The following is a 27,990-nucleotide window of genomic DNA, read 5'->3' as shown; positions in this document are numbered from 1 at the left end:
TTCAGTCTGCAGACCCGAGCTCGGCCCCAAGGGGCTGGGCGGACCAACCAACGCTTGGTTTTGGTTTAAAAACAAAATGCAAAGGGGAAAAGGAGCAGATCAGTAGGAAAAACACCAACAGAGGCCCAGAGAGGGCTCTTTAGTTGTGGAGAGGTAGGCAGCGGCGGGTGGGAGGGCCCTGGCTTGAGGAGGGTGGGCTGTGGCCCCCGCCCCCCGCCAGCACCCGGCCCGGCAGAGCCAGGGCGGCGGGAACGCAGACAAGCACTCGTACGCGCACACTACCCCCCTAACCCCCGGCACGCAGGGAGCCCCGCTCCTCTCCAAGAGAGGGGCCAGGGCCCGGCCAGGTCCCTGGGACCCGCTCCCACGGGCCTCCCGGCTGCCCGCACGGGGAGCCGGGGCCCGGGTGGGAGGGGGAGGTAGACGGGACCCCTGCGCCACAGCCGGGGGCCTCGCGCCCCACGCCCCTCCTCTCTTCCCTTGGTACAGACTGTCGATTAAAGCTCTAGGGGTGGGCTGGCCAGAGGTGCTGCCAGGGGCCACCCCGGCCCCGCCGGCCCGGCTCCTCGCTGCTCCCTCCTCCCGGGGCTCCCGAGGGCGAGTCTGCCAGGCGCCCGGGCCGGGAGCGGGGTCTTTGGCTTCTAGGAGGGGGAGGTGTGCATGCGCAGGTGGCTGATGAGGTTGCGCTGCTGCGTGAACTTGCCCCCGCAGAGCTGGCACTCGTAGGGCTTCTCCCCGGAGTGCACGCGCATGTGCTCGGTGAGGCGGTACTGGCGGGTGAAGCGCATGCCGCACTCGTCGCAGGCGAAGGGCTTCAGGCCCAGGTGGCTGCGCATGTGGCGCGTCATGGTGCCGCGCTGCGTGAACATCTTGCCGCAGATGTTGCAGGGGAAGGGCCGCGTGAGCCAGTGCGTCTTCTCGTGCTGCCGCAGCGTGGCCGGGTCCTTGTAGGTCTTCTCGCACACCGAGCACTTGAAGGGCCGGGGCTCGGCCGCGTAGGCCGCGCTGGGCGCCGACAGATCCTCGGCCTCCTCGTCCGCGCCGCCGCTGCCCGTCTCGTAGGCCCCCTCCTCCTTGAGGAACAGCTCCTCCTCCGTGTGGGTCTCCACGTGCGCGTTGAGCTGCTCCGAGCTGGGGAAGCCTTTGGCGCAGGGGATGCACACGTACAGGTTGTCCCCGTACGTGACGGTCTCGTAGCCTTCCTGCCGGTACATGTAGTGGGCCCCGACATGGCCACTGCCGCCCTCGCTCCCACTCTGCCCACTATCCTCGCTCCCGTCCTTGCCGTTCTCCTCCTCTTCCTTGCAGGAGTAGGGGGGCTCCCCGTAGGGCCCGCTGGGACCCGCCCCTCCGACGCCGCTGCTCAGGATGCCGTTGGGGACTCTGTCTCCGAGCCCGTCGCCTTCCTCCCCGGGGCAGGGGCCCTTGGGTCCCCCTTCCCGCAGCTCGAAGGGGGAGCCCGCCACGGACTCCTTCTTGCTCCACTCCTTCTTGCGGGCCGAGTGGCGCAGGCTCTTCCGAGGCGGCCCTCCAGAACTCTCCAGCAGGCTCAGGTGGTTGTCCTCAGCCCCCTCCAGATCCATGGGCTCCGGGGGGGCGCCTCCCAGCTCGGGATAAGAGGCACTATTGGCAACAGGCGGGGCAGAGACCGACAGGGGCGAACCCTGCTGACTGTCGCTCAGCTGGGCTGGGTCTTCGGGCGTGAGTGGGGGGCCAGGGGTGGCAGGGGGCAGCGGGGGGCTCTTCTTGGACAAGTCCAGGCCCAGTTCCTGCTCACATCCACCACTGCTCCCGTTGGTACTGCAGCTGCCCAGGCCAGCTTCCCCTCCGGCCGGACACACAGCCCGGCCCAGGCCGTGCACGCTCTCGTGGTTAGAGCTGCCCAGGAAGAGCTCGTCGTCGGAGCCTTTGGCCTGGGACAGCTCCTGGGGAGTATGGGCCCCCTTGCGCCCATCCGCCACCCCCGGGTAGCGAGCCTGGATAACAGAGGCTGTGGAGAGCCGCTGGCTACGAGGAGGCCGCCCCATACCAGCAGCCCCCACTCGTCCAGAACCAAAGGGTTTGCCAGCCCGCTTGAGTTTGCGGCGGCAGAGGGCTGCCAACTCGGGCAGCTGGAGGTAGCTGGCGGCAGTGAGGAGAGTGCTGAAGTTGGGCTCGGCAGGCTGGTCACTGGGCAGCAGCTTGCCCGTGTAGATGAAGTCCAGGATCTGCTGGAACACTGTGGAGCTGACCATGTCGGTGTCCAGATTGATGAGGTTGTCATGAAGCACCAGGGACTTGAAGTAAATGCTGCTGGCAGCCAGGACGTTCTTGTGGGCCCGGAAGATGGAGTTCTCCACCATGATGATGACGTCGCACAGGAACCCCTTCGTCCTCTGCTGGTTCAGCTGTAGCAGGAGCTGCTTCGAGTGGCTGGGCAGCTCCATGTCGGGCCCCATGTCCCCGCGCCCTGCCCACGCGCACCACCTGCAGGAAGAACAGGAGTGACCTGTTAGAGGACCAGGCTGAGTGCAAGGCCCTGGGCAGAGGGGGCTGCACTGGCACTCGCCTGGGTGCTGGTTGGCTCCTGGAGCACACAACAGAGGGGACCCTGCCGGCAGCCCTGTCTGCACTCATTTAAAAAGCAGATGGAAGGTTTGGGAAGTGGCTGGGGAAAATTCGAAATAATGGTGGTAGAAGGTATAATGGTAATGGGATTGGTGTTGGAATACCAAATTTAATAAACTACTGTGAACAACTTTATAAAAACTAAGAGTTCAGAGGTAGAGCACTTGCTTTGTACATTGTAAGGCCCTGAGTTCAGACCCCAGCCCACTCTACCCCCCAAAAAAGAAAGGGAGGGGCCAGCGGGTTGGGCGTTTGCCTTGCACATGACCAACTGGGGTTCAATTCCCAGCTTCCCATATGGTCCCCCAAGCATCTCCAGGAGCAATTCCTGAGTACATGAGCCAGGAGTAACTCCTAAGCATCGCTGGGTGTGACCCATAAAGCAAAAAAAAAGGGGGAAGGAATGGAGGGGGAAGGGATGGAGGAGGGGAAGAGGGGAAGAGGGGAGGAGGAAGAGGAAGAGGAAGAGGAGAACTACGCTGGAGGGCTGGGCTTAGATGGCCTGCGATGCAACACTGGGACCCGATCGCTGGCAATGCACAACACCCCAGGACCACCAAGTGAGGTCCACAACCCTGAAGAAAGAACAAAACCAAGGGCAGCAAAGGCCGCATGGTGCCAAGCAGAGAAAGTGGGCTGTGAATCTGGCTGCACAGCTCAGGGTTCCATATCCGGGGTGCAGAGGAGGAACACATGTGCAGACGACCAGCGGCAGGAGCCTGGAAGGGGCAGACACCGAGGGAGCAGGGGCGTCGGCCTGGGAGGGCTTGCTGCCCACGTGGCATGCAGCTGGTGACCCAAATCTCCATGCGAAAGCTCACGACTCTCCCTTAAACACTGTGTGGGCCCAACCAAGCATGCAGTTTCGGGCCCTGCCCTCTGCCCCACACTGCGAGTCGCTCACCAGCCCAGAGGCTTGCTCCCACATTTCGAGACATGCTCATGCCACATCACCATCTCCCAGACACTGGCGCCCCCGACCACCCCTTCAATGAGGCCTTCACCCACGAGGGCTTCCCTGCCAGGAGAGCCTGGCCCCAAAGCACTGCATGCCCCGAGTCTCCAGGTACTCGGCTGAGAAGCCTGGCTAGAAGACCCTCGCATGGCCTGGGTCTCAGGGAAAAGACCCTCCCCCACCCCTACCCCCCAACCAGCAGGCAGAAACAAAGAGCTCATGGCCTGACTTCCACACCGGCCAAGTCCCAGGTCCCAGCAAGACACGGAGCCGTGTGTTCTGAGCCTGGCATGGGGGTGGTCAGCAGGCTCCGCCCTGCACAGCCTGTGAGCCCACAACGGCCGCTTCTCCCCAGGCTCAGGGCAGTGGTTCCCAGGAGCCCCGCTGTGCTGCACATGGAGGACCACAGGTCAGGACGAAGGTCCAGAGCATCAGAGCTGCGCAGGCCGCCCAGAAAGCCTCCAGTAGGGGCAGGCAAACATCCCAGTCCCACCAGTCCCTTCCCTGACCTACCGGAGTGCCAGGGGCCCAGAAACCATGTGAGCAGCAGCTAGCCGGGGCGGCCTCCTGGAGTTCGTGGCCTCCCTGGGGGTGCATCAATGCCTGGTCACCTGAAGCAGAAGAGACACTCAAGGTCACCCTCACGTTCAGCAAGGGAGGGTCAGAAAAGGACAGCGGGGTCTTGCTGGCGGGCAATGGGGGCAGGACAGTGGCAGTTCCGGTTCTCCCACCAAGAAGATTTAGGATTCTCCAAGGGCCTTGCAGACTTGGGGGAGCCAGTGGCAGATGCACAAATGGGGCCAGCTTGCTTGGAGGAGCTGGGCAAGGCCCCTTCCAGGCTGGCCACATTTCCATAACAAAAGGTCAGAATTGGAGGCACTGGTGCAAGAGAGTCTCAGCACTGGCTCTCGGCCTCCGTGCCTGCCCACAGGGCCCAGCCCAGCCAGACCACATGGCTCAGGCCTTCAATCCCAGCCCACCAAACACGCTGGCAGCTGCCACCAGATGCAGATGGGCTCCCTCCACCCTCCGGAGCGTCAGGCCCCGTGGGGGCTGGGGGGTCCTAAGGTCCAGGCTCTCTGTACCCCCCTTGCAGGCCCGGGAGCCCCTGGAATGGCGCCAGGGGTGAGGGAGGAGGCGGGCAGCAGTTCTGAGCCCCTCCCTGCTTGCCCTTCCCCCGCTTCAGGGTCAGGGAGGCTCAGCAGGTCCCTCAGGAATGTGACCAGACCCGGGGTGCAGGGCGGCTCCAGCCTCCAGCTGTCTCCCAGCTCACAGGGAGGCAGAACCAGCCCTGGGGGTCTGATGTCTAAGCATCCATGGTTTACTGACGGTGGCCAGGGCCTCTGGGAGCAAGCCCCGCCCCGGGAGGGGGGTGAGAGAAGTCCACAACAGCCAGCCAGAGGCCTGGGACACAGCCTGTGTCACCCGACCCGACCCGTCCCTGTCCTCCTCCCCAGCATGTGCCTCCAGGCCTCCACCTCAGCTTGTTCCAGTCACTGTGACTCCCCACCACATCCGAGACCTCAGCAGTCGCTGGCTATAGTCCAGGGAGCGGGCAGTCCTACACCAGTCAAAGGTACCACCCCCACCCCATCACACCGGAAACCCCTGTGTGGGTGGCCCCGGAGATTTGACCCAGATTAGGGCAAGGGACCCACAGAGTGGGCTGGGTCACTCTTCCACAGCCTGACCTCAGGGCAGAGCGGGCCTCTGGCTGAACTGTGGAGCTGCCACCGGCGGCCAGTCCACTGACCGACCATCCAAACGAGGCTGGACCCCAAGTGCGTGCTTGCCACAAGCAACACATCCCCAATCTATGTGAGAGCTAACATGGAACCCCTCCCCATCCCAATGCCCTGTTCATCCCCTCCCAGCCGAAGTGACACCTGTCACAGGCCTGAGTGCAGGAGCCAGCAAGCGACGGCTCTGCTGAGGCCTCAGCCTGAAGGGGTGCCCCAGCAAGCTGGGGACACATACCCAGCCCCGACTAGAACCCTCCAGCTGGAATGAGGACAGAACCTGGCACCAGTTCCTGGCACCCAACAGTCCCTTGGCAGCAGGCCCAGGCGGCGTGCCTATCAGCCCCCAGGATACCACGCCCTGCTCAGGCCCACTGCCGAGCGGAAGCACTGGCTTCAGGAAGTCGGGATCCAGGTGGAGGCTGAGGCCAGGACTGGACGGCCAGGAGCACAAGCCGCTGTGGATGCCTCAGGAGGAGGGCATGAAGTAGAACAAAAGCCCCGGGTTGGCTTCCCCGTGCCAACAGAGCCATGGCATCGCACGCCAGGCCCTGAGCATGGAACATCCGCAGAGGCAGACTCTCCACGACACACCGAAGGTAGGCCGGCCCGGGGAGCTGCGGGAAGCTACCTCTCCCGCGCCCCTTCCTCCCAGCCGCCTCAACGAGCAGCAAGGAAGGGCCCAACAGCACGGCCATGCTGAGGAAAGAAAATCTCAGGAGCCCAGAGTTTGACCCCGGGCACCACCAGGTATGCACACCCACCCAAAAAATGTGCACGGGGGCTGAAGGGATAGTATGGGGGGAGGGAAGAGGGGTTAATAAGGTCCTTGCCGACCCGGGTTGGATCCCTGGGACGCCATATGGCTCCCTGAGCCCTCCAGGAATGATCCCTGAGCACAGACCCAGGAGTGCACACTGAGTAGAGTTAGCTATGGCAAAAACCAAAACAAACAAAAAAAGTACAAAGAACTCAATTACTAAGTAAGGTTATATCAGGAGGCGGCATTACAAACAATTGTTTCTCTATGTTAAGTTCTGAACTATTCAAACTTTACAGTAAGGAATTATGCAGAACAGACACAAATATGAAAAAATCTCAAAATTCCTATGGCCCTGGCAAGCACCGCACCCAACGTGCGCGACCTCTGCCATCGCAATGAGAACTTGTTCTGCTGAGCAGGAAGCCTACCCCGACCAGGCATGTGATTCCACCAACATAGAGCTTCAGGACAGGCAGAGACCAAGCAGAGGCCTTGGGGGGCAGCAAGCGCAGGCTCCTGAAAGGGACACTCAGTGTGGGTGCACTCACCAGCCAGAACTCAGGGTGTCGCTGGGGACTCTACACATTTCCACCCCCAGTGAGGGGGAGGGGAAAAGCTCCACCCAAAGGAGAAACCAAAGAGGCTTTCACAGGGCAGAGCTGTCTCAGAAAACTTCTGGCACACGGCTGCCTCGGCGCCCCCAGCACCCAGCCCGTGTGCGCGAGTGCTGGGCTTGCTGGGGCCCAGTGGAGCCCCTCCCATTGCCCCAGGCCCTACCCCCAACCTCTCACCTCCCCAAGAGGCAGAAGGCCCAAGGTCAACAGCTCAGAGGTGGCCCAGTCGGTGGCCCAATGGCCATGGGTGTGTCCACCCCTCCCTGCAGGTCGACCTGCAGCCCACCAGGGCACATTCAACCTCCTGTCCTGATGCCCTGAGTCTTACATTCCAGCAGCCTGAGGGCAGAGTAGCCACAGGGAGTGACCCCTGTCCCATAGGGCACTCTCTGACGAAGACCTGCCTCTTCAGACCAAGAACACAAACTCTCAAGTCCCTTCCTTGTCCCTGGGCACACAGCAGCCAAATGGCCACTGCCAACAGCAGCAGGTGGGGGCCCAGAGTCACCTAGAGGCCCTGAAGCAGCACCCAGCAAAGACCTACCCCACTCAGGCTCTCAGAGAGCGGGAGGCCACCAGGAGGCCTCTTCCTTCCTGGTACTCTACCCAACTGTGCTCTGGCCCAACACCCTTCAGAGACGGGGCGGTGGAAGGAGAAAGGGGACTGAGCCTCATACAAGTACTCGGGGCTTACTCCTGAACATGCCGGGAAGGGTCACTCACTCCTCGCAACGTTTGGGAGACCAGGCGGTAGAGGGGCCTAAATCAGGTCAACCCCATGCAAGGCAAATGCCTTACTTACCCCTTCCTATCTCTTCTGCCCCTGTGAGAGGCTGAGGTCAAAGTGATTCCTGAGCAAGTATCAAGAACAAGAAAAGCCGCCTCCAATCTTCTGCTGGACAACAGCTGCCCCACCTCATCCTGGAGCCCATGCCGAACAGAGCACTGACCACAAGAGACCCAGACCTGCTCTCTAACCTCCCGGGAGGGCCTCTGAAGCATGCTGACAACTCTGACCCCAACCTCCAGGGCCAGGCAGAGTGTGTGCCAGCCTCCTAGACACAGTAGAGCACCTCAAACCCTCCTTCCTGGCCCAGAGGTGGTGCCAAACCCAGGTTACTGTCTCACAGCTGGTACTCCAGACCCCCTTGACTGGATCTGCTTCAGACCCGACCTTGCAGGCAGGGCCCACCTCAGTCACCCTTGGCAGGAAGGCCTACCCCTCGGGAGACTTTGCCCAGCCCCAGCCTAGCCAGGACACAGAATTCTCCCTGGGGAAGACTGCAAAGGACAAAGCCTTGTTCTCTGGGAAGCCACTCCCAATCTCCTGGGGACCTATCTCACCTTCTTCCCTGGTCCCTTTTCACAGGAGGATCAGAGGCAAGATGACTGTCCCTTCACCTTAACCACCTCCTGCAAGAACACCTTGTTGGGGATTGAGTGACACAGAAACCTACCCGCTGGGGACCAAGAAGCTGGCTCAAAGCTCCTTGAACCAGGGAGCTTGGCTCGATGCCAGGAATACTAGGTTCCCTGAGTACTTAGCCAGATGTGCCCACCTCCACACCTCCCAAATAGAAATCATCCAGCTGCGGGGAAAGGAGGCTTCACACACAAGCTCAACCACCACGTGAGAGGCAGACACTCAGGGCAGAGGCAGGTGCTAGGCACTGGGCAAAGCACAGCCAGAAGACAGGTCCCATCCCTGGGGGCTTACGTATCCCCCCAGGCGAGCCCCACACATGCTGTCCTCCCCCCACCCCCCCCAAGGTCTTATTCTAGCCGACCCCCACGGGGGTCATGTGCCAGGGCCCAAACAAGCCCAGCCTCCTTCCCAAAGGGCCTGTTCCAGACAGAACTGCAGAGTGAGGAGCGCCTGAAACAGCCCGACACTCGTCCACAGAGCCCAGGACCCAGGAGAGCCCCAGGACTGCCCTGTCCTGTCCCTGAAGCCTTCAGCTCTAGGCTTGGGTGAATCCTCCGAAGGGCCTGAGCCTCTGTGCCCTGCCCATGAGGAAACTCACCTATCGCTTCCACCTCCAGGGCAGGGGTGGTTTTGGGGGCTCTAAGCAGCTTGCCAAAAGACAACGCGAGGAGGACTCAAAGCTAGTTGGTATGAGACTTCCCTATCCCTGGAAGAAAGGCCGGCACCTCTTGGGGGGGCGAGGAGAGGAAGTGTCGGGAGGACCACCATGCTCGCCTCATGGGACGAGCCTGTCCTGAACCCCATGTGTGAAGAGGGTCTGCCCAGCCCCTACACTGTGGACAAGTTTCTGGCTGGAAGAAGGCGGGTGGGGGTGTCATGCGGCCGCTCTGTGTGACCAAGCCTGCAGCTCCTCTGGAAGCACTCCTGGCCTCAGTGACCTTTCCGATCTGTCCCCCCAGGCAGGGACTGGTTGTGGGCGGGACGGCGCGCTCCGGGCAAGCCCAGCCCTGTATTCCACCACCGAACTGGATGGCAGCCAGCAAGCTCCTGGCTCTTCTCCCAGACCATCCTCCTGGAAAGCAACAGGCACAGCAAATGCCAGGAGCCCAGCCCTCCCGCCAATGCGGCTTCTGAGAAATCCACACTTGGGCGCCCTCGGCAGACTGGTGATGTGCTGAGCCCCACTGCCAACCCACTGACTCACCACAGGTGGGACACGGAAGCCTTCATCCCATCTTCCCAGAGTCTGTGTGAAAGCCCCACTAAGCCAGGCCTCACCTGGCTCTGACCACCTGCCCCTCTGGCACTCCCATCTAAGGAGAGATGGCCGACAACTGGGGGGAAAGGCCTCAAAGAGTCACCCCGAGGTGGGGCTGGCTGAGGAGGCTCCAGGCCCTGCGGCCACTCCTCGTGCTTCTCCAGAGCAAGAGTCCTAGACAAGGATCCCTTGGGGCCTCTCCTCCCACTGGCCCACAATGAGCCAGAGAGGTAAAGGGAGGCCCCGTGAGTCCCGGCACTGGCGGCTAGAGTCCCCTACGGGAAGGACTAGCTGACCAGAACCAGCCAAGGGTAAGGGAGGGCTCAGATGTAGCACAGTCTGGTCAAGAATGCTGAGTCGAAGACCCATTAGTGTTACTGGGGTGAGCACAGTTCAAAGAAACAGAACACCAAGTTAAGATGATTATTACAGAACTGTGCTGATCCCAAGCTTCCCACACAATGTACAACCCCTGGGACGGGCCTGAGCAGGTGGGAAAAGGCCCACTGGTAGGGACAATAGTGATAGTATAGCAGGCCGTTTGCCTTGCACGCAGCCGACAGAGGCTTGATCCCTGGCATCCCATATGCTCCCTGAGCACTGCCAGGAGTGATTCCTAAATGCAGAGTCAGGAATAATCCTGAGCATCGTCGGGTGTGCAACACCGTCCTCCCACCCAAAAAAAGTCCACTAGCAGCAATGTAACAGGAGCCTGGATACAAGAGTCCTCCTGCAAGATGCTGACAGGAGGACGGCTAACAGGACAGCAGAGCTGGCAAAGCAACTGTCCCGTCCCTATCACAGCAAAGAAACACTGCTAGTCTAGGAGTTCCTTCAGGAAGGGCAGACTCACCTGCACTGCACTCCCCATCTCATCTGCTTTCCTGCTGGGAGGACCAGCAGCTGCATTATCACAGGGTCTCGGGAGAAATACTGATCCTCAGTATAGGCCTCAGCTCCAGAACCCTTGTTTCTTTCTGGCAGTTCCAGAAATCAAACCCAGAATCTTCCACATATATGGCAGGTGCTCTGCCACAGGCAACATCCCTGACCCACAAAGGCCTCATTTTAATCCCAGGGATTTACACCTCTGCATCTGGACGTACCGGGATAGATTACAAACCTACTACTGACACTCCATAAGCAGTAAATGTTCAACCTGGGGATAATTAAGAGGAAGGAGCTAACCCCAAAAGAGAGGACGTATTTCCTATGTAAGAAACATCCAGAGAACAACAAATGTGAACCTGGAATTCGAAAAGTCAAGGGCGAGCCTGGCTACCATGGGCATCTTGGAGGTGGTGGCAACTGGCAAAGCTTCTGGATAGACACCTGAAGGGAGGAAACTTCAGCAGCAATGGCACAGAGGTGAACAGGTAGGAACTCCGCACGTACAGAGCCGAAAGGGCGCTGGGCCACATGCGCTGCCCTGCTGAAAGGGAGATGTGCGCTCACCTCCGCACATCCGCCCTTCCAGATAACTGAGCCCAGAGGGAGTCACCGCTGAGTCACAGCGGCAGCTGCCCAGCCCCAGGCTCCAGGAGAAAGAATCCTCACCTTTACAATTTCAAAACCGATCTAACCATTTCTTATGGCAAGGAAGAACTCTCAAAGGACTAAAACAACAAAACCATAGTCCTCTTCTACCTGCATCGCTTCGTAAAAGAAAAATGTCTGTCTCCGAGACGGGAAACGCAGAACCACCACTGAAGGCAGAGGACTTCTTCCCAAGAAAAGCACCGACAGCCCATTTGCTGAACCACAAAAGACACCTGGCATCAGGGCCTTCTTCCTGCCCTGTGACAGAGGCACCCTCCTGGACTGGCTAAGACTAGTATGGCATGTTACAGGGGTATTAGAAAAATTAAACCAAAAACAAACGTTGCTGCCACACAGTGATATTACAGTTTAATTAGCTGAAAAATAACCGAAAGTTTCTCCCAGAGAGGAAAGAGAAAATATTTTTTTTCTTTCTTTATTTTTTTTTATTAGTGAAACACCATGAGGTACAGTTATAGACTTACAAATTTTTGTCAGTTATACAACGATCAAGTACCCATCCCTCCACCAGCGCCCATCCTCCACCACCACGGGTCCCAGCATCCCTCCCACCCCCCGTCCCCCCCGGAAAGAGAAAATGTTTTAAAATAAGCTTGAAGGCCGGAGCAATAGCACAGTGGGTAGGGTTGCTTGCACACGGCCAACCTGGATTCGATCCCCAGCATCCCATATGGTCCCCCAAGCACCGCCAGGAGTAATTCCTGAGCGCAGAGCCAGGAATAATCCCTGAGCATCGCTGGGTGTGACCCAAAAAGTTAAAAAAATAATAAATCAATAAAAATAAGCTGGAGGATGAGGAAGATAGTTCAAGGGGCTGGATTCCCAGCACCACATGGGTCCCTGAGCACTGAGACAGGAGTGGTCCCTAGTACTTCTGAGTACTCCAAAACAAATAAGAGGCAGGGGCCAGAGAGACAGTGCAAGTGTTAAAATACATGCTGCCTTGGGGCTGGAGCAATAGCACAGCAGGTAGGGCGTTTGCCTTGCACGCAGCCAACCTAGGTTCGATTCTCAGCATCCCATATGGTCCCCCGAGCACCGCCAGGAGTAATTCCTGACTGCATGAACCAGGAGTAACTCCTGTGCATCGCCGGGTGTGACCCAAAAAGCAAAAATAAATAAATAAAATATATGCTGTCTTTCATACTGGTTAGATCCCAGCACCACAAACAATACCCCAAATACACCAGGACTGATTTGCTTGGGGGCCACATCCGGCAATGTTCTGGAGTTATTCCTGGCTCTCTGCTCAGGGATCTCCTGGCAGGGCTCTGGAACCATATGGAGTGCCTGGGATCAAAGCTGGGTTGGCCGCATGCAAATGCTCTACCTGCTGTACTCTCTCGAGCCCCTAGGATTGATCCCTGAGCAGAGTCCAAAGTACCCCCCAACTCTCTGACCCAAATATCTCCCCAAAAATATAATGATGAGCTGGATAGTAAATTAAAAGGCTGAATGCATGTTATGCATGTGGGAGGCAGGGGCTGATTCCCAGTAATGCATCGCTCCTGAGCACTGCTTGAAATGGCCCCAAAACAAACAGAAACTAACTCTATTAAAGCCAGGACTAAAATGCTTGAAAACCCCATGGCCCTGATGGCACACTCAAAGACCACACCAGCAGAGACACAGTGTGTGCTCACCAATTCCCACTAGCTTAGGTCAGCTGCCTGCTCATGCAGCCCCACCTGTAGAAACAGCCCCACCTGTAGAAACAGCGGCTGGCTGGAGGAGGAATGAGAGTACAGCGGGGAGGGAACGTGCCTTGCATGCAGCTAACCCAGGTTCGCAGCTGATCTGGGTTCAATTCCTGACATCCCATACGGTTCCCCAAGCATTGCCAGGAGTAAGCCCTGAGCACCACCAGGTGTGGCCCAAAAAGGTCTAGAAGCATCAGAACTATCATCACCAAGCAGTGAGCGAGACTGAATGTTTCGGCTGAATCTCATGACTGTGCCTTTTGCAGATCAAAAATAGCTGACTAGTGGCAACGTCATAGTAATTCACATATGTACAGCTGAATCTCTCAAATATATTGTTAATGGGGCCGGAGTAATAGTACCGGGGATAGGTTTGCCCTGCATGCGGTCGACCCGTGTTCAATCCCCGGCATCCCATATGGTCCCCCGAGCACCGCCAGGAGTAACCCCTGAGTATCGCCGGATGTGACCCAAAAAGGGGGGGAAAAAAAACCCATATCGTTACCAAAGAAGCCAGACTGAATGCAGTGCCATTCTGTTTAAGTTTGAGCTGGAAAGCAAGTGAGCAAAAATCCAAGAGCTGGGGAAGAAAGATGAGCACGTACCTGGGGCTGGGGCGGTTTTTCTCATTTTGGGCGCAAGCGAGTCCATCTGTGAGGAAACCTTGGCTCAATCACACATGACTGTGCACACATACCTGATGCCCCTGACCCTGATACAGGAGCAGAAAGGAGAGCCTAGACTCAGTTCTGGGTACTAGGTGGACCCCGGCCCATCAGTAACCTCCAGAACTTCCAACAAATACCAACAACCACAGACAAGTAGAAAAACGTGGACAGGACAAGAGTCCATCTCAAACAAGGGAACTTGCACGAACCTGTCAGAGATCAGCAAGGACACTGACATGACCTCCGTCAGGTCTCTTATGAGGGGCAGGTCAGTCTCCCAAAAGGAACAGCTTCTTATCGACACTTGCAGAGACAGAGGCTTCAGCAAATCCCAAAAGGCAAGCCCAGGAAGAGGAAATCTAGTGCAACGGGCCAAGACAACCACAAGGCCAGGAAGAAAATGACAAGGCTCTTAGGAATTGAGAGGCAAAGGGAGCTGTCAGGCTGGGGAAGGAAAGCTCACATTCCCTCAAGAATAGCCAACCCCCTAACTACTGGATCTCAAACAAATCGCTTAAGAAGCAAGGACCAGTCTGTTTTAACCCAAGAAAGGTGAAAGAGAAAAATCAAGTATGGAAACTTTCAGCAAACATCAGTTGTTTTGCTGTGTTCAGGGCTTCCTCTTGGTTTTGTGCTCTGGAGTGACTACTGGCAGTGCTTAGGGACCAAATGTGGTGCCAGGGATTGAACTGGAATTGTTCACATATACAACAAGCACCTTAACCCCTGTAACTATTGCTCCGGCCAAAGAGATACCAGTCTTTAAAAAATATACATTAGGGAGGCCAGAGCGATAGTACAAGTGGTAGGGTAAGGAAAACCGGGCTTAACTTAGGGGGCAATGAAAACAAAAACCCAGGAAACAACCCAAAGGCAGTGTGAAACACAGGACAGCACCACCTTGAGACATTCCAAGCGAGAGAAAGAAACACCAGAACCATAGTTACACAGCACTTGGTGTGCCTCAAAAGTGATTTAGCACCTAGTATTTAGCACCTAGCTCCTAACACCCAGAGCCAAGCCAACCCAGCCAAATTAAGCCACCTGCTGTTCAAGGATCCAACAAATGCCAGTAGGGCAGGGTCCATCTGAAATTCCAGGACAGCTGAGGTGGGCAGACAGAGGGAGCAAGTCAGTGTCTCCCAGCCCTGACGCCTGGATGTGTGCACCTGCAATTCACACTCTGGTTGTCACTTCTGCCTTAATCTAGAACACAACCTCCAAGTCTACAATGAATGCTAGTGTGCTTTCGAAGCACATGTCCCAAGAGAAAGGGGAGAGATCTAAAGGGCTAAAAGCTGCCTACAGAGGCCAGAGCAATCGTAAGTAAGGTGCTCGGGTAAGGTTCGATCCCCAAGTGTGATCCAATTCCCTGGGCAGCCTGCCATGGCATGGGAACCCTGGAGACCTTGACAAACAGCAGGGCCCCACAACTGGTAAGCATGATGACATCACATGATCAAAGGCTGTTAGTTTAGTCCCACAGGAGAGTTCTAGAAAGTATTACATCCTAAAAAAACACAAGTGGGGGCTGGAGAGATAGCACAACGGGTAGGGCGTCTGCCTTGCACGCGGCTGACCCGGGTTCGATTCTCAGTATCCCATTTGGTCCCCCTGAGCGCCGCCAGGAGTAACTCCAGAGTGCAGAGCCAAGAGTAACCCCTGTGTATCGCCAGGTGTGACCCAAAAAGCAAAAAAAAAAAAAAAAAAACAAGTAAGGAGGCCAGAGAGTACAGTAGGCAAGTTGCACACAGCAGACCCAATATTGATTTCCAGCACCTCATATGGTCCTCCGATCCCCACCATAGTAATCCCTGAGCATCCCTGAGATGTGCCCCAACAAAATAACAAAAAAAGGAGCAGAAGTCAAAGCCTCTGTTCCTGGGAGGATACGAATGCCCGACCAGACAGAAGGGGAACCGCAGGAAATCGTCCCTAGGGCAGGAGAAAGCAAGAGTCAAGACCATTCTAAGCCAACGCATCAGTCTAGAACACAGACCGCCCTGCGGTCCCACCCCTTCATTTCAGAGTCCACTCAAACCCGCCTCTTTTGAGTCACTGCCCACCTAAAACAATAGGACTCAACAGAATCCCCATGCGGGAATCAAGTCCCCAGTCTGGCTGGGCCCAGGTGCAGAGTACTTCCCAGAGAGACCCCGACTCAGCTCAGGGGCACTTTCCTTCCCCAGTCCACTTGAGTGTCCCTCCTCCTGCAAAGCCAGTCCAGCATATCTATCCGCTCCCCCTCCCCCAACCCAACATCAGCAGGACTCGCTGCCCAGCTGCCTCCCAGGGCGTACCTCCCCCTCTGCCTAGACCCCCACCCCACCCCAAACAGGGCTATCAAGGTTAGGGACCTTTGTCAAACAACCATCAGCCTTGGCAGGGCACCGGCACCCACCCCACTAGACAAGATGCAAGTCCTCATAAATGTTTATTAGATGGAGCAAATGGCAGTCGGGAAGAATCAGCGCTGAGGAGAGATAGAGGAAATAATACACAGGATGACAAGGTGGTGGTGAAGAGGGAAATGATAAAGAGAACATTACCCAGCACCCCCCTGTCAACAGTTCCCAAACTATTATTTACATTCCTGAAAATCAGTACAGAGGGGACAGGTTGTGGTTCAGTGGTGGAGCTCATGCGTGCCTTACACGCCAAAGACCAGCACTGCACCCCTCCACCCCTTAAAAAAGGCAACCAGAGCATTTGAAGTTAAGGTGGCTTGTAAGTTATGTGGTTTTTTATGTTTACTGGTACTGCTTAACTTGCTATGTTAGGAAAGTTGGTAATTTTATTTGGGGGGGAGAGGGGCATAGTTTGAGTCAGATCCAACAGTACTTAAGGGCTACTCCTCACTCTATACTCAGAGGACCACCTGTGGTACCAAAGATTAAACAACAGGCGAAGTAAGAGTCTTACCCCTGTATTCCAGTTAAGATTGAACAACAGGCAAAGTAAGAGTCTTACCCCTGTACTCCAGTTCGGAAAAAAAAAAAAAAGGCAATTTAAAATATTTGATTAATTGGGGCTGGAGCAACAGCACAGCGGGTAGGGCGTCTGCCTTGCACGCGGCCAACCCAGGTTCAATTTCCAGCATCCCATTTGGTCCCCTGAGCACCGCCAGGGGTGATTCCTGAATGCAGAGCCAGCAGTAACCCCTGTGGATCGCTGAGTGTGACCCAAAGAGCAAAAAAAAATTTAATTTAATTTAATTTAATTTAAAATCAGTATCATCAATCTCATGTTGAAATAAATTAACGTTAGTATTTTTAGGGGCCTCCCAACAGTGTTTCGCGGGTCACTCAAGCTATACCTGGCAGCACTTAGGGGACAATACAGGCCAGGAATATAACTGAGGGACTGAACTTAGGGTCTCCTTTCAAGTTATCTCCTCTGCCCTAAATTAACTATTTTCTTTTAATTTTTGCTGTCATACCTGGCAGTGCTCACAGGCTACTCCTGGCTCTGCACTCAGGAATTATTCCTGGCAGTGTTCAGGGGACCATAAGGGATGCGAGGGATGGAGCCTGGGTTGGTCACGTAAACACCCTACCTGCTGTTCTATCCCTTCAGCCTCCTAAATTAACAATTTTAAGAAGAAAAAAAGAACCTCTTTCAAAAGAAAAAAAAAAAAACTGAGGACCTGCGAGATAATTTGATGCACTAATGTACATGCTCTGCATGCAAGTGATCTAGGTTTGATCCCTGGCATCCCATGGACCTGAGAGCATCACCAGGAACAATCCCCAGTACCAAGCTGGAAGTGTTGTCAATGTGCCCCCTATCCCCCAACCCCCTAACCCCCTACACAAAAATGTGGATCTGCACTGGCCTTGCATGGAATTAGGTTCAAGCCCTGGCACTACCAAGTTGCACTGGTAATTTTCACATCCTACTAGACCTACATACTGACATAGTATGCACTCATTTAGGATTCTATGCCATTAAGAACATGAAAAATATTGGTTAACTGCACTGATCAGATCTTCCAAATGTTGCTTCCAAATGTTGTCTTATTTGGTTATACAACACCAAAAAAATCTATGTGTCATATCACCACAATCTTATCAGAAGTCTGAGTCAGACTCATAATGATAAATACAATTCTCCAAAACTCTCCTTTTCCCTTAAGGGCTCTATCACTATCACTAGCAACAAATACTATCAGTTGTTTTTCTAGATATTTCTGTCTCTTTTTTTTTTATTTTTGCTGGGGATCAAACCCAGAGCCTTACCTATAGAGGGCATGGGGTATGTATAATCAACCTCCAAGCCTTAGAGCTGTTTTTCTTCTTCTGGGAAAGGGGGACACACCCAGCAGTGCTCAGGGGCCATTTCTGACAGGGCTGGGGGATCATATGTGTGCCTGGATTCCAACCAGGGTCGCGGCTGCAGCTGTATGAAGACAAGTGCCTTAACCTTTGTTAACCCCTCTCTTCAGCCCAAGTTGTTCTTCTCCAAGTTGAAAGGCTGTTATAGAACATATCTGATAAACTTTCCACGTCTGGATAACCACAACACGTCTGTCAGTTCTGTGCCCTGACCCCAGGGATGGAGGGAGGAGGGCACACACAGGCGCTCAGACTTTGGTGAGGTCTGGATTGCCCCCACATCTACCCAGCATACCACAGGGATGAGGCTCAGGACTTACTCCGGGCACATCCTGAACTCTGGGGACCCCCAAAAGCCAAGCTGTCAGGACTAACTGCATTTGGGCAACATTGAGATGTCAATCCGTATCATGCATTTGCTGAGCCAACACTCCAAGTCACTAAGCCGCCTTCCTGGCCCTCGCCAATTTTATCAAGTAAAAAGCAATGTTCCATGAGAAAAAGTAGCTAGTTCGGAGCGTAGGTGAACAATAATGTGAAGGACCATTTCCTAGAGACAATGTTCTACTTTGGTCTACTGCAGAATAGTCTCATGAGTATTCCCAGTGCAGCACAGAGGACAGTGAAGAGACATGTAACATGCTCTCAATTTACTCTATCATCTCTACCGCCTCCCCAGTTTAGAAAAAGCAGTTTAGAGCTGGAGTCGAGATGTGGAAAGTATCAATCTGGACAGTGTGCACCACCCACCACAGCTGTGTACCACTGGTGTGAGTGTCAACATAGGCACAAAGTCCAAAACATTTATGAATTTTGAAGACTCTTGAGTACTCCTAGGCGTTACAAACCAAAGAACAGCTGACGTGGATGGATTATGTCAAATATTACAATCTACAAGAAAGGAAAACGAGACACCGAAGAGGCTTGAGGGAGGCTGGAGCTATAGCACAATGGGAAGGGCACTAGCCTTGCATACAACTGACCCAGGTTCCATCCCTGGCACCCCATATGTTCCCTTGAGTCCACAGATCCCTGAGCAGAGCCAGGAATAAGCCCTGAGCACTGCCAGGTGAGGAAGGAAGGAAGAAGGAAGGAAGGAAGGAAGGAAGGAAGGAAGGAAGAGAGGGAGGCAGGGAGGGCGGAAGAAAGGAAGGGTGGAAGGAAGGGCGGAAGGGCAAAAAGAAGGAAGAAAGGGAGGGAGGGAGGGAGGGAGGGGCGGAGGGAGGGAGGGAGCAAGGTTGATACTCACCATCTTCCCACAAAACATCTTTTGTGGTGGGCCTGGAGAAGCGGTCAACGCGGGTTCAATCCCCAGCATCCCATATGATCCCCTGAGCACCTCCAGGAGTTATTTCCTGAGCACCTCCAGGAGTTATTTCCAAGTACAGAGCCCAGGAATAACCCCTGTGCCTCACCAGGTGTGACCCAAAAAGAAAAAAAAAAGAGAAAAAAAAAGCATCTGTTCACCAAAAGCCAAAATACCAGGGTAATAAGCCTTCTACCAAACTTGAGCCACACACTTCAAATAAAAGGAGGTGCCATTTCAAATAGCACCCACAAACTCTTTTAAGGGCAGCGCAAAGGACAAAGGGACCTCCAGGGCCTCCTACGGACTCTGTGATGCCAGGAGCCAGAACCAGCAGCTCTGACCATACAAGTGGGGCTGGGCCAGGACACGCAACTGGCTCAGGCGGCTGGCTCAGGCGGCTGCTCCAAGGCACAAGTTAAGTGGTGAGGGGTGACCGGGAGGGGGAGGGGTAGGAAGGAGGATGTGCAAGCTGCCTGCTCCGGGCATGAAGTCAAAGTCCCCTCCTGCCCAAAGCAGCTAAGCCAGCCCTGCTGCCCTTATCAGCACCAACACATGCATGGAATGTGGGACTTTGGAAACAATCCTCTCCCCTAGGCGTGCACCCCTCTGGGGCTCAGGTTCACAGACCACACAGCCCAAGGCTTTGGTCACCAACTCTATGCCTGGAGTCTCCTGGCAGGGAGAGACAAAAACACTCGAAGGGCTGCAGCGCGCGTGTGCTGCCTGCTGGCACCTCAGCAGACCGTGCCTGAGCCTGGTCCCTTCTTGCCAGAAGTCGATATAGCCATAACCACGAGTCAGACCCATACCACCAAGAGGACACCCTGTCCCTATTCCCTGCGCCACGAAGGACAGTGTCCAAGCACCTCTGATGTGCCCACACTGAGAAAAAAGCATAGACAGAAATTTGCACGCAGCAAATAGAGAATTAGGATGGAGGCTTCCAACATGCCAGAGAGTAGGCGGGCCGAGAACACAAGTGGCCAGTCCTCTCCGTCCCTGGCCACGTTCAAGGCGATGGTGGTGCCTGACCAAGGGGCTCACAGGGCATCCCGAACCAGCGCCCGGAACAGGACTCTAGAGAGCTGGCTTTGTCCAAGGCACTTTGCCCCCCTTAAACGACAACCTTGGGTCTGGAGACAAGGCACCGCGGGCAAGGCGGCTGTCCGGGTTTGATCCCCAGCACCCCGTATGGCGCCAGGCCTGCCAGGAGTGATGCCTGAGTGTAGAGTTCGGAGTAAGCCCTAAGCACCACTGGGTGTGCGCACCACACCCCACCACAAAAAAAGGAAGACCTCAATTGTCCTCTGGCCCACACGAGTGCTGCTCAGAGGAAAGGGCCCTGGCACATACACGTGCCAGGTTTCCAAGCACATGTCTGGTTGTGTTTGTTTCACTCTTACAACTTCTCTACCCACTACCTAGCTATGTGTCTGGGGTCTAGAGATAGCTCAAAGGGTTGTAGTACATTGTGCTGCGTGCAAAAGCCTCAAGTTCTACCCACAGCACCACATGACCACCTCCCACAAAGCAACACTCTGCGGCCTTTGAAGCACATCCAACTACTGGCCAAGTATCTCCAGTAGCACTGCTGGAGAAGCCCCCCACTCACCGCCAACAGTACTTAACCTTGAACAGAGATGACTCAAAGGCCTCATGAACATGCCTTGCATATGGGAGGCCCAGGTTTGAGCCCCAGTACCTGGAGCGCCCCCCCAAGCAACTTGCTGAGAACAGCCCCTAAGTACTGATGAATGAGCCCAGAAACCAAAAATAACCAAATAATACTTTACCTCTCTGAGCCATTTATAGTCACTTAAGGTCCAGTAAAGCCCGAAGCACCACCTTGTATGGCCCCAAAAACCAAATAATAATAATAATCCAAAGGACTAGGAAAATGACCAGGATTTCAGAAGCTCTGAGGATTAAATCTGACTGTACAGTAGCTCCTAAAACCCTCATATGGGGGAAGAGCCCCACAATGATTGCCTGGTCCTCTACCACTACTACCTGCTCTAATTTTCCATCAGAAACTTGGTTGGAGCCATCTTCCCGGTTTTCAAGCAAATGTGCTAGAGAACCTGTCAAACAGGAAGCAGTGGCCATCTCTGACCCAAGGGAAGTCCTGTGAAGGAGGAAGAAGTCGGGGAGCTGAAGCAGGAGCCAAGAGAAGGCTCAAGGGTAGAGAGTGCATGCCTAACCCGTATGAGGCCCTGAGTTGATCCCCAGCAGCGCTGCAAATGGCCCCCCTTCCTCCAGCCCATCTAGGTGTGGTCCCCATTGAAAAAAGCCAAGGCAGGAAGTCAGTCCCCATAAGACATGCTCTCTACCCAGGGGCATCCATATAAGCAGAGGGCAGGGAGGGAGCACACCTGCCTCTGCACCCCGCGCTCGACTGCCCAGCCAAGACCATTCGCTTTCGAGCCACTGCCGCTGCCGCTTCTCCTGCGATTCCACCTCCAGAACAAGAACCACACAATGGGGCCTTGCACTCCACCTCACATGATAAGACAGAACTGCCTTGTCTCATCTCCCCACATTTACCAACAACCTATGGGTCTCCCAGCAGAGCAGACCACCAGGCAAGCCGGGCCTCACCAGAAGTTCTGTTCACACCATCCCCCTTCCATTTTCACCCTTGGTGGCGCCCCTCCCTCACACACTCTGCCTAGATAACAGTATAGCAAAACCACCTCTGTGACTGATCTCTCCCAGAGACCTTGAGGCGAGCGAGAAAGAGGTAAATAGGTACTGGGACCTTCAGCCTTGGTCTTAAGTGGGCTTGTAGGAGTCGCAGAGAACCCAAATTCCAGGGCCTGCCAGAACAGACGAAGTCCAAGAACAAAACCCAGCCCCAGGGCAGGCAGGCACTCTTTTGAAGAGATGGCATTTAGACACTGGGACCCATTCCCATGGCCACCCACCTGAGGAAGGCCACAAAGGGTGAGTACCCTCTGCCCTACCTTCTCCAAGACTCTAGCAACCAGAATAGATCCAGTTTGTTCTGTAAATTGGATCTCAATAGGTCCAGTTTGTTCTGTAAATTGGATCTCACTAGAATGTCACTGCAAACCAGTTCCCAACCACTGTTGTTCAATCTGGGCTCACCACCCATCTGATTCTCTGATCAAAAAAGAATGATCACTTGCTCCAGCAGTGGTTCACAAACTTAACTAAGTGGAGTTCACTGTTTTAGGAACCTGATACGCACACGGACACCTCCACCGACTCCTAGTTGCTGAGACCCAGCAAGCAGGCACCCTCCTCAGAAAGCAAGAGTACACTGATGGGAGACAGTAAGGCAGGGAGGGCACTGGCATTGCGCAGGGCTTACAGGGTTCGATCCTGGCATCCCCCAAGCACTGCCTGCAGCAATCCCTGAGTGCAGAACTGAGTGTGAAACACCCCCCCCCCAAAGGAAAAAAAAAAGAGAGATGCAGGCAGCCCCGACACTGGCCACAAGAGCAGCACTTCCTCCCAACTATATTGGCAGGGATGAGGGGAAGGGGGATGGTGGATGGGGGACTGCAGAGAGACAACTCAAAGAGGCTAAGCATGTGCCTTGCATGCTTGGGTTCCATCCTCACCAGATTTGGCCCAAAAAATAAATAAAAACCTTAGAGTACAGTGGCTAAAGAACTTTCCTTGCATGTGGACAACCTAGGTTTGATCCCCAGCACCCCACAGGGCACCACCACATCCCCTGAGCACCGTCGAGAATGATCCCTGAGCACTGAGCCAGGAATAAGCCTTGAGCACTGTCAGGCATGGCCCAAAACACTAAATAAAAACAATAAAAAGCCACCAACCACATTGGAGAGAGGGGGAAAAGGCCCGGTTCAAGGAACAGGGGCAGCCGTCTCTGCCACCCTGAGCACCCACTCCCAAGTGCTGCCGAGAGTACCCAAGGCCGTGTGGTAGCCAGGACCTAGCACAAGTCTGCACAGTGGCCACAAAGGTGGCACAGACCTCAGCTCTCACAACTTCACGACAGACCAACTAGCCAGACCTCAGTCTCACCTCCTCAGAGGCCCTTAGGACTTCACTGGGATGGGGAAAGTTTTCCATGCCCCTCCATGCACATCCCAGTAGAAGCGCCAAGCCCCTCACGAGCAATAAACCAACAGGAAGGAGCTGCCCTAACCCAAAGCCACACTCACCCTTCCCTCTACCCACCTGGGGCACTGCTGGAAAACTCAACCGTCAGGAGGGCAGGATTGGCTTGTCCCAGCCAAGTCCAGGGATCCAGCTCCCCACTCAGCTCCGCCAAGGGCACCCAGGCTGCACTCCCTCCCTCTGCAGACCCACACCCCACCCCGGCCAGCCGGCCTTTCCCTCCTAAAGCAAGCGGGGCAGGGCTCCCCTGAGCCTGGCTTTCCTCTCTTTATGGAGCCCACCGGGCCCCTACCCCCACCCGCTTTTCCTGCTTTGCCACTCTGGGGGAAGACGGGCTCCAGAAGAGCCTGCAGCCCTCTCGGCGCCCTCCCCCCCCCAGGTCCCTAACCCTTAGGGCAAGGCCCCTCCCAGCAGCAGGAAGCTCAGCATGGCGGTGCCAGGCAGAGTGGAACTGGCCTAGCTAGTTCAGAAGCCCCTAACCAGAAGCCAGGACTGACTTGGGGAGGGGAGCGCTCTGCCCCACCCCATCCCTCCCTGCTGGGATTTCAGACCTCTCCCCACCCGGCTCTCACAGGCTCTGGAGTCAAAGGCATTTACCCTCCAGCCCCAGACTGGTCAGTGGCTTGCTTTCAGCTCCAAAAAGGTATTTAACCTGAGTCTTGTTTACCAGTCTGTAAGAGAGGCTATCTGCTGTGGAACTGGAAAACTGCAACATGCCTCTCTCCCCAGCCTCCAGACTGATCTTAGTCAGTCTGAGTACCAGAGGGCAGAGAAACCCACCAATTTGAACTAGCCACAAGGGTTGAGCACTACCTCTGTTCTAGAAAACTTTGCTGAGTGAGTGAAAGCTTGTCAAAGAGCATCACAGATGCCCGGCATGCAGTAGGTTCATGATACCAGCTTCTTATCAAAGGCAGCATTTGGCAGGGTGACATTCCACAATGCCACGAAAACTAAACAAAGGTTAACTATCAAAACCCCTCTTGGCCAGCCAACCTGCACGCAGCATGGCACCCAGGGCTCTCCCGCAGGCCAGCCGCCCTCCCCATGATGCCCACTACACACCTTTCTCCACAGTGCCAGTCCTTATCACCCACGTCTTACATCCATTAGTTTGTTCGGTTCCCTTCCCCAGGCTGAATTCTGGAGGGGAGTGATACGTGAACGTAAACTCAAGTCCTGTTCCCATTTTAGCAACGGGCACTACGGCTCGATCACTGTCCAAGGTCACATGGAGAGTAAACAGGGGACCCAGTGTCACACTCCAGAATTCCTCACCCAGTCTGGTTCCCTGCTCCCTGCCCTCCACCAGCCCCTCCTCAAGCACTACCCAAAGAACCAGGAGGGGAAGAACCTGATTTGCTCTTTCTTTGAAAAGCTGAAAGTTGCCGAAGGCAGCTGGAGCAGGCAGGAAATAGAGCCCTCTTAGAGGAAGGTTCCCAAGGACAGTGGCCCTCAGCCCCAGTGGGTAAGGCAAGCTGTGGGGTGGGGCTAAGTGCTTGAGGCCAACACGCCAAGCAAAAGGACAGAGCCACAGATCCCCTGGGCAAACTGAACTTTATTCCTTCCTAGCTACTCCAATTCTTCAGAACTACTCGGCCAGCCCTTCCCGGGGGCTAGCTGCAGATTAAAAGGCACACACGCCCCCACCCCCAAAATGGACCCTGGCAGACAATGAGGACTCCAGGAAGACAGCAGGCCTGTCAGCTCAATAATGCAAAACCCTGCTGCCCAGAGTCCACGACAGCTGACTTCAAGTGGATCAGAGACTCTGCTTATTAGCAAAATGAGAAATCTGATCTATGGAAAGAAAACACTGTGTGGGGATTCGTCTAGGACCGGACCCTGTGGAGAAGGCTGGGCTGCAGGCCAAGGCCAGGGAGTGAGGAAGGGATGGTGCCTACCTGTCCCCTGAGCAGGCACCACAGCCTCACCTCTGCCACACCTGCACCTCCTCTCCCTCCAACAATTACAGCAATCATTTCGGTTTTGCTTTAATTAAAGGCCTGGCTCCCTCGGGCTGTTTCTTCCTCTACACGGAGCCAGCAACCAGTGGGAGATTTTTCTTTTCAGGAATCGCTTGTAAAAGCTAAATGACTAATCTACAAGTCTCAACAACTGGCAGGAAAACACTGCAGGGAGAAACTCTGGGCGCACACCAGCATTTGAGTCAGAGTGCCAGAGGAACTGGGTAGCAGGCGTCCACCGGCACCCCAAACCTGGCCTTCACTCAGAAAGGGAGGCGTCAAAAGAAAGCAGACCAACGTGGGAGCTCTACCCCACACGGTCCCCCAAAAGCTAGGCAAGTGGAGTGGCCCTTCCAACCTCAGCGTTGCGTCCCGAGGTGTCTATGCTTCCTTCAGTTCTTGAACCCCCGGTTTTCATCCTTCAGTTCAGCTGCAGAAGACCGCAAGTCCCTTGCAGGCAGGCCTCTGTGCTCCTGGGCCCCAAGCTTCAGTTCGGCCCCCAAGTATCAGCCTCTCTCCTCCTTACCACCCCCACCCCCTTGGTGCTAAGAGCCCGCTAAAGCTGCAATCTCGCCACACAGCTTTGTCTCCCGAGGCCAGCCCCAGGCCAGCCCATCTGCTTTTTTTCAGACCACTCCAGCAGCCCTGCCCCGCTGAGCAAACGCGCTCTCCGGGAGCCGGGCTACACACCAGCCACATGGCCAGAGCTCCGGAGAAGGTCTGCTCAAAGGCCCGGAGTGCAGGCCCTGGCAGATGGGAGCGGCGGGGGAAGAGGTCAAGTCGGAGCCAGGCCCGCTCCAGAAAGGCCCCGGGACCCAGTGGGCGACCCAACGTCCATCCCGCCAGCTGGGGGGGGTCGCGGGCGAAGAGTCCCAAGTTCAGCGGCGGCCGCGGCCCCTCCCCGTACCTGCCAACTCGTCCCCCTCCCCCGGGGCGGCCGGGCGGGCGCAGGAGCTCCGCGATCCCCACATCAGTCAACGACCAGCCCACCGCCACCGCCGCGGGATTCCTCGGGGCCAGGCCCTGCCCCTCCCCCCGCCGCAGATGTCAGAGGGGGCGGCCTCCCCGGCTCCCACCCCTGCGGCTGGGGGCGGGGGGCGCCGCGCGCCCAGCTTTCCAGATGCGCTCGGGAGCTCGGGCGGGGGGCTCCGAGGGCGCGTCCCGACCCATCCGGACCCGGGCGGACCCACGCGGCTCAGGGCGGGGCCGCCAGCAGCATTATCTGGCCTCCTCCCTCCGCTCCGCAAGTCGCTGCCCCCCCACCCCGGAGCGGCATGCCCACCCCCGGCCCGGCGGAGCCCGAGCGATCGCAAGCCCCCGGCCGACAGGCAGCAAGTGACAAGCCGCGGCCGAAGGGCCCCCTCCGCGGCCGGCGACCCCCTCCCCCAAGCCCATCTCTCTTCCTGCCAAGCGGCTGCCGACGACAAGCGGTCGGGGGGCAGGGCAGGAGCCCACCAGCTGCAGGGCCGGCCCGGGCCGGGCCTCCCGCGGGGCGGGGGCCCCGGGGAAGGGGGCCCGGGACGGCGCGGGGCGCGGCGGGCGCATAAAGGGGGCCCGCCCGCCTGTCAGGCTGCGCCGCTCCCCGACGCGCTCGGGATTAGGGCGCTCCTGAAAAGGCACAAAGAGCGGCGCCCGCCCGCCCCCCCGGCCCGCGCCCCGCCGCTTTGTGCCCGCGCCCCCGCCGGGCACCGGGGCCACAAAGCCCCGCCGGCCGCGTCGGCCGGGGGCCCCGCGCGCGCCCCCCGCCCGGGCCCGGCGGACGCGCGGCGCAGCCCACACGTCGGCGGGGGCGCGCGCCCGCCCACGCCCCTCTCCGGGGGCGCGCCCGCCCCCCACGGCCGCCCCTCACCTCGTGTGCATCGGCGGCGGCGCTCCGCCTGCCGCCCGGCCCCGGCCGCGGCCGCTCGTCCTCGGCGCCCGGCCCGCGACGCCCTCGAGCCCGCCCCGTCCGCCCCGCCGCCGCCGCCGGCCCGGCTCGGCTCGGCTCCCCGCCCAGCGCGCCCGAGCGCCGCTCACAGCCGCCCGCCCGGCGCCATCTTGGAAGCTTGTGACGTCGGCGCCGCCCGCTCACCCCTGACCCACATCTGAATGGACGAGCGGAGGGGCGGGGCCTGGGGGCGGGTCCGGGGCGGGGCTTGAGGGGGCGGGGCCGAGCCGGCGAGCGGTCCGGGCTCGGGGCGGGGTGGGCGGCCTCCGGACGGAGTCGTGGGGGAGGGGCGCGCAGGAGTCGCCGGGGACCCTCCCTCCCTCCGGGGCGCCGGCTACCTCCTGTTTCGTGGCGCAGGGGCGGGGTCGCCGCCCCGGTACCCCCAAACGCCCCGATCGCCCGCCCCCGGGAAGGGCACTCTGGCGCCATACGCGCAGCCCCCCCCCCCGCCGCTGACCCCCTTGAGCCTGACCCTGAACCCTCGAAGACCCCATCCAGGACCCGCACTCTGGGACCCCTCGTTGCTTGTGCACCGCCTTCAAGAGCCTTCGCACCTTTGCTCCGGGTCACCCCCAGGGTCAAAGCATACCCCGGGGTGCGCAGTCCCGGGGCTTGCGGTGCGTGCGGGGGTGTTCTGGGCAGTTTGGGTTCGGAGTAGAAGGAAGCCCCTACCCGTGAACCCAGAGGCCCTTTAGCCCCTGCTCCCAGCGCCCCGTGGGCTGGTCCTACCTGCTCGCAAGACGAGGAGGTCGCGGGCACGCCTTGTCCGCCAACCCCTTCCGGTGACCGCCGCCCCTCCGGGCCCCTAAGGTCGAGCCACGCGCCTAGGCTACCCGCGCCGACCCAGTCTCTGAAGCCCTCCGAGGGCTGCAGCTGACCGTGGCCACTTCCCTAGGGAGTGACTTAATGGACCTCTCTCTACTTTATTCGCCGAACAAAGGAGCACACCGCTGTGATAGCCTGAGCGAAACCCAGATTGGCTTTGTAGGGAAGTTGAGCCCTAGCCAAGACGGAAAGCGAACTCAGTAAGCCTTCGGGGAGGGCAGA

At 57.0% G+C, this 27,990-nt stretch overlaps 1 protein-coding gene across 1 annotated transcript; it reads right to left on the bottom strand.

Annotated features, from left to right (window-relative positions):
- Positions 1-598: 598 nt before the first annotated feature.
- On the bottom strand, positions 599-26,963 carry HIC2 (HIC ZBTB transcriptional repressor 2). The gene is made up of 3 exons (XM_056120672.1): positions 26,866-26,963; positions 4,076-4,173; positions 599-2,466 (listed from the first exon to the last, which is right to left on the bottom strand). The coding sequence occupies exons 2-3, from the start codon at positions 4,099-4,101 to the stop codon at positions 642-644; spliced, it is 1,851 nt and encodes a 616-aa protein (XP_055976647.1). The 5' UTR covers positions 4,102-4,173; positions 26,866-26,963; the 3' UTR covers positions 599-641.
- Between the last annotated feature and the right edge of the window lie 1,027 nt (positions 26,964-27,990).

The sequence above is a fragment of the Sorex fumeus genome, unplaced genomic scaffold (genome assembly GCF_029834395.1).
Source record: "Sorex fumeus unplaced genomic scaffold, SorFum_2.1 ptg000043l, whole genome shotgun sequence".
NCBI lineage: Eukaryota > Metazoa > Chordata > Mammalia > Eulipotyphla > Soricidae > Sorex > Sorex fumeus.
The sequence above is the reverse complement of the archived record's forward strand: the minus strand, read 5'-3'. Positions and strand labels throughout refer to the sequence as shown.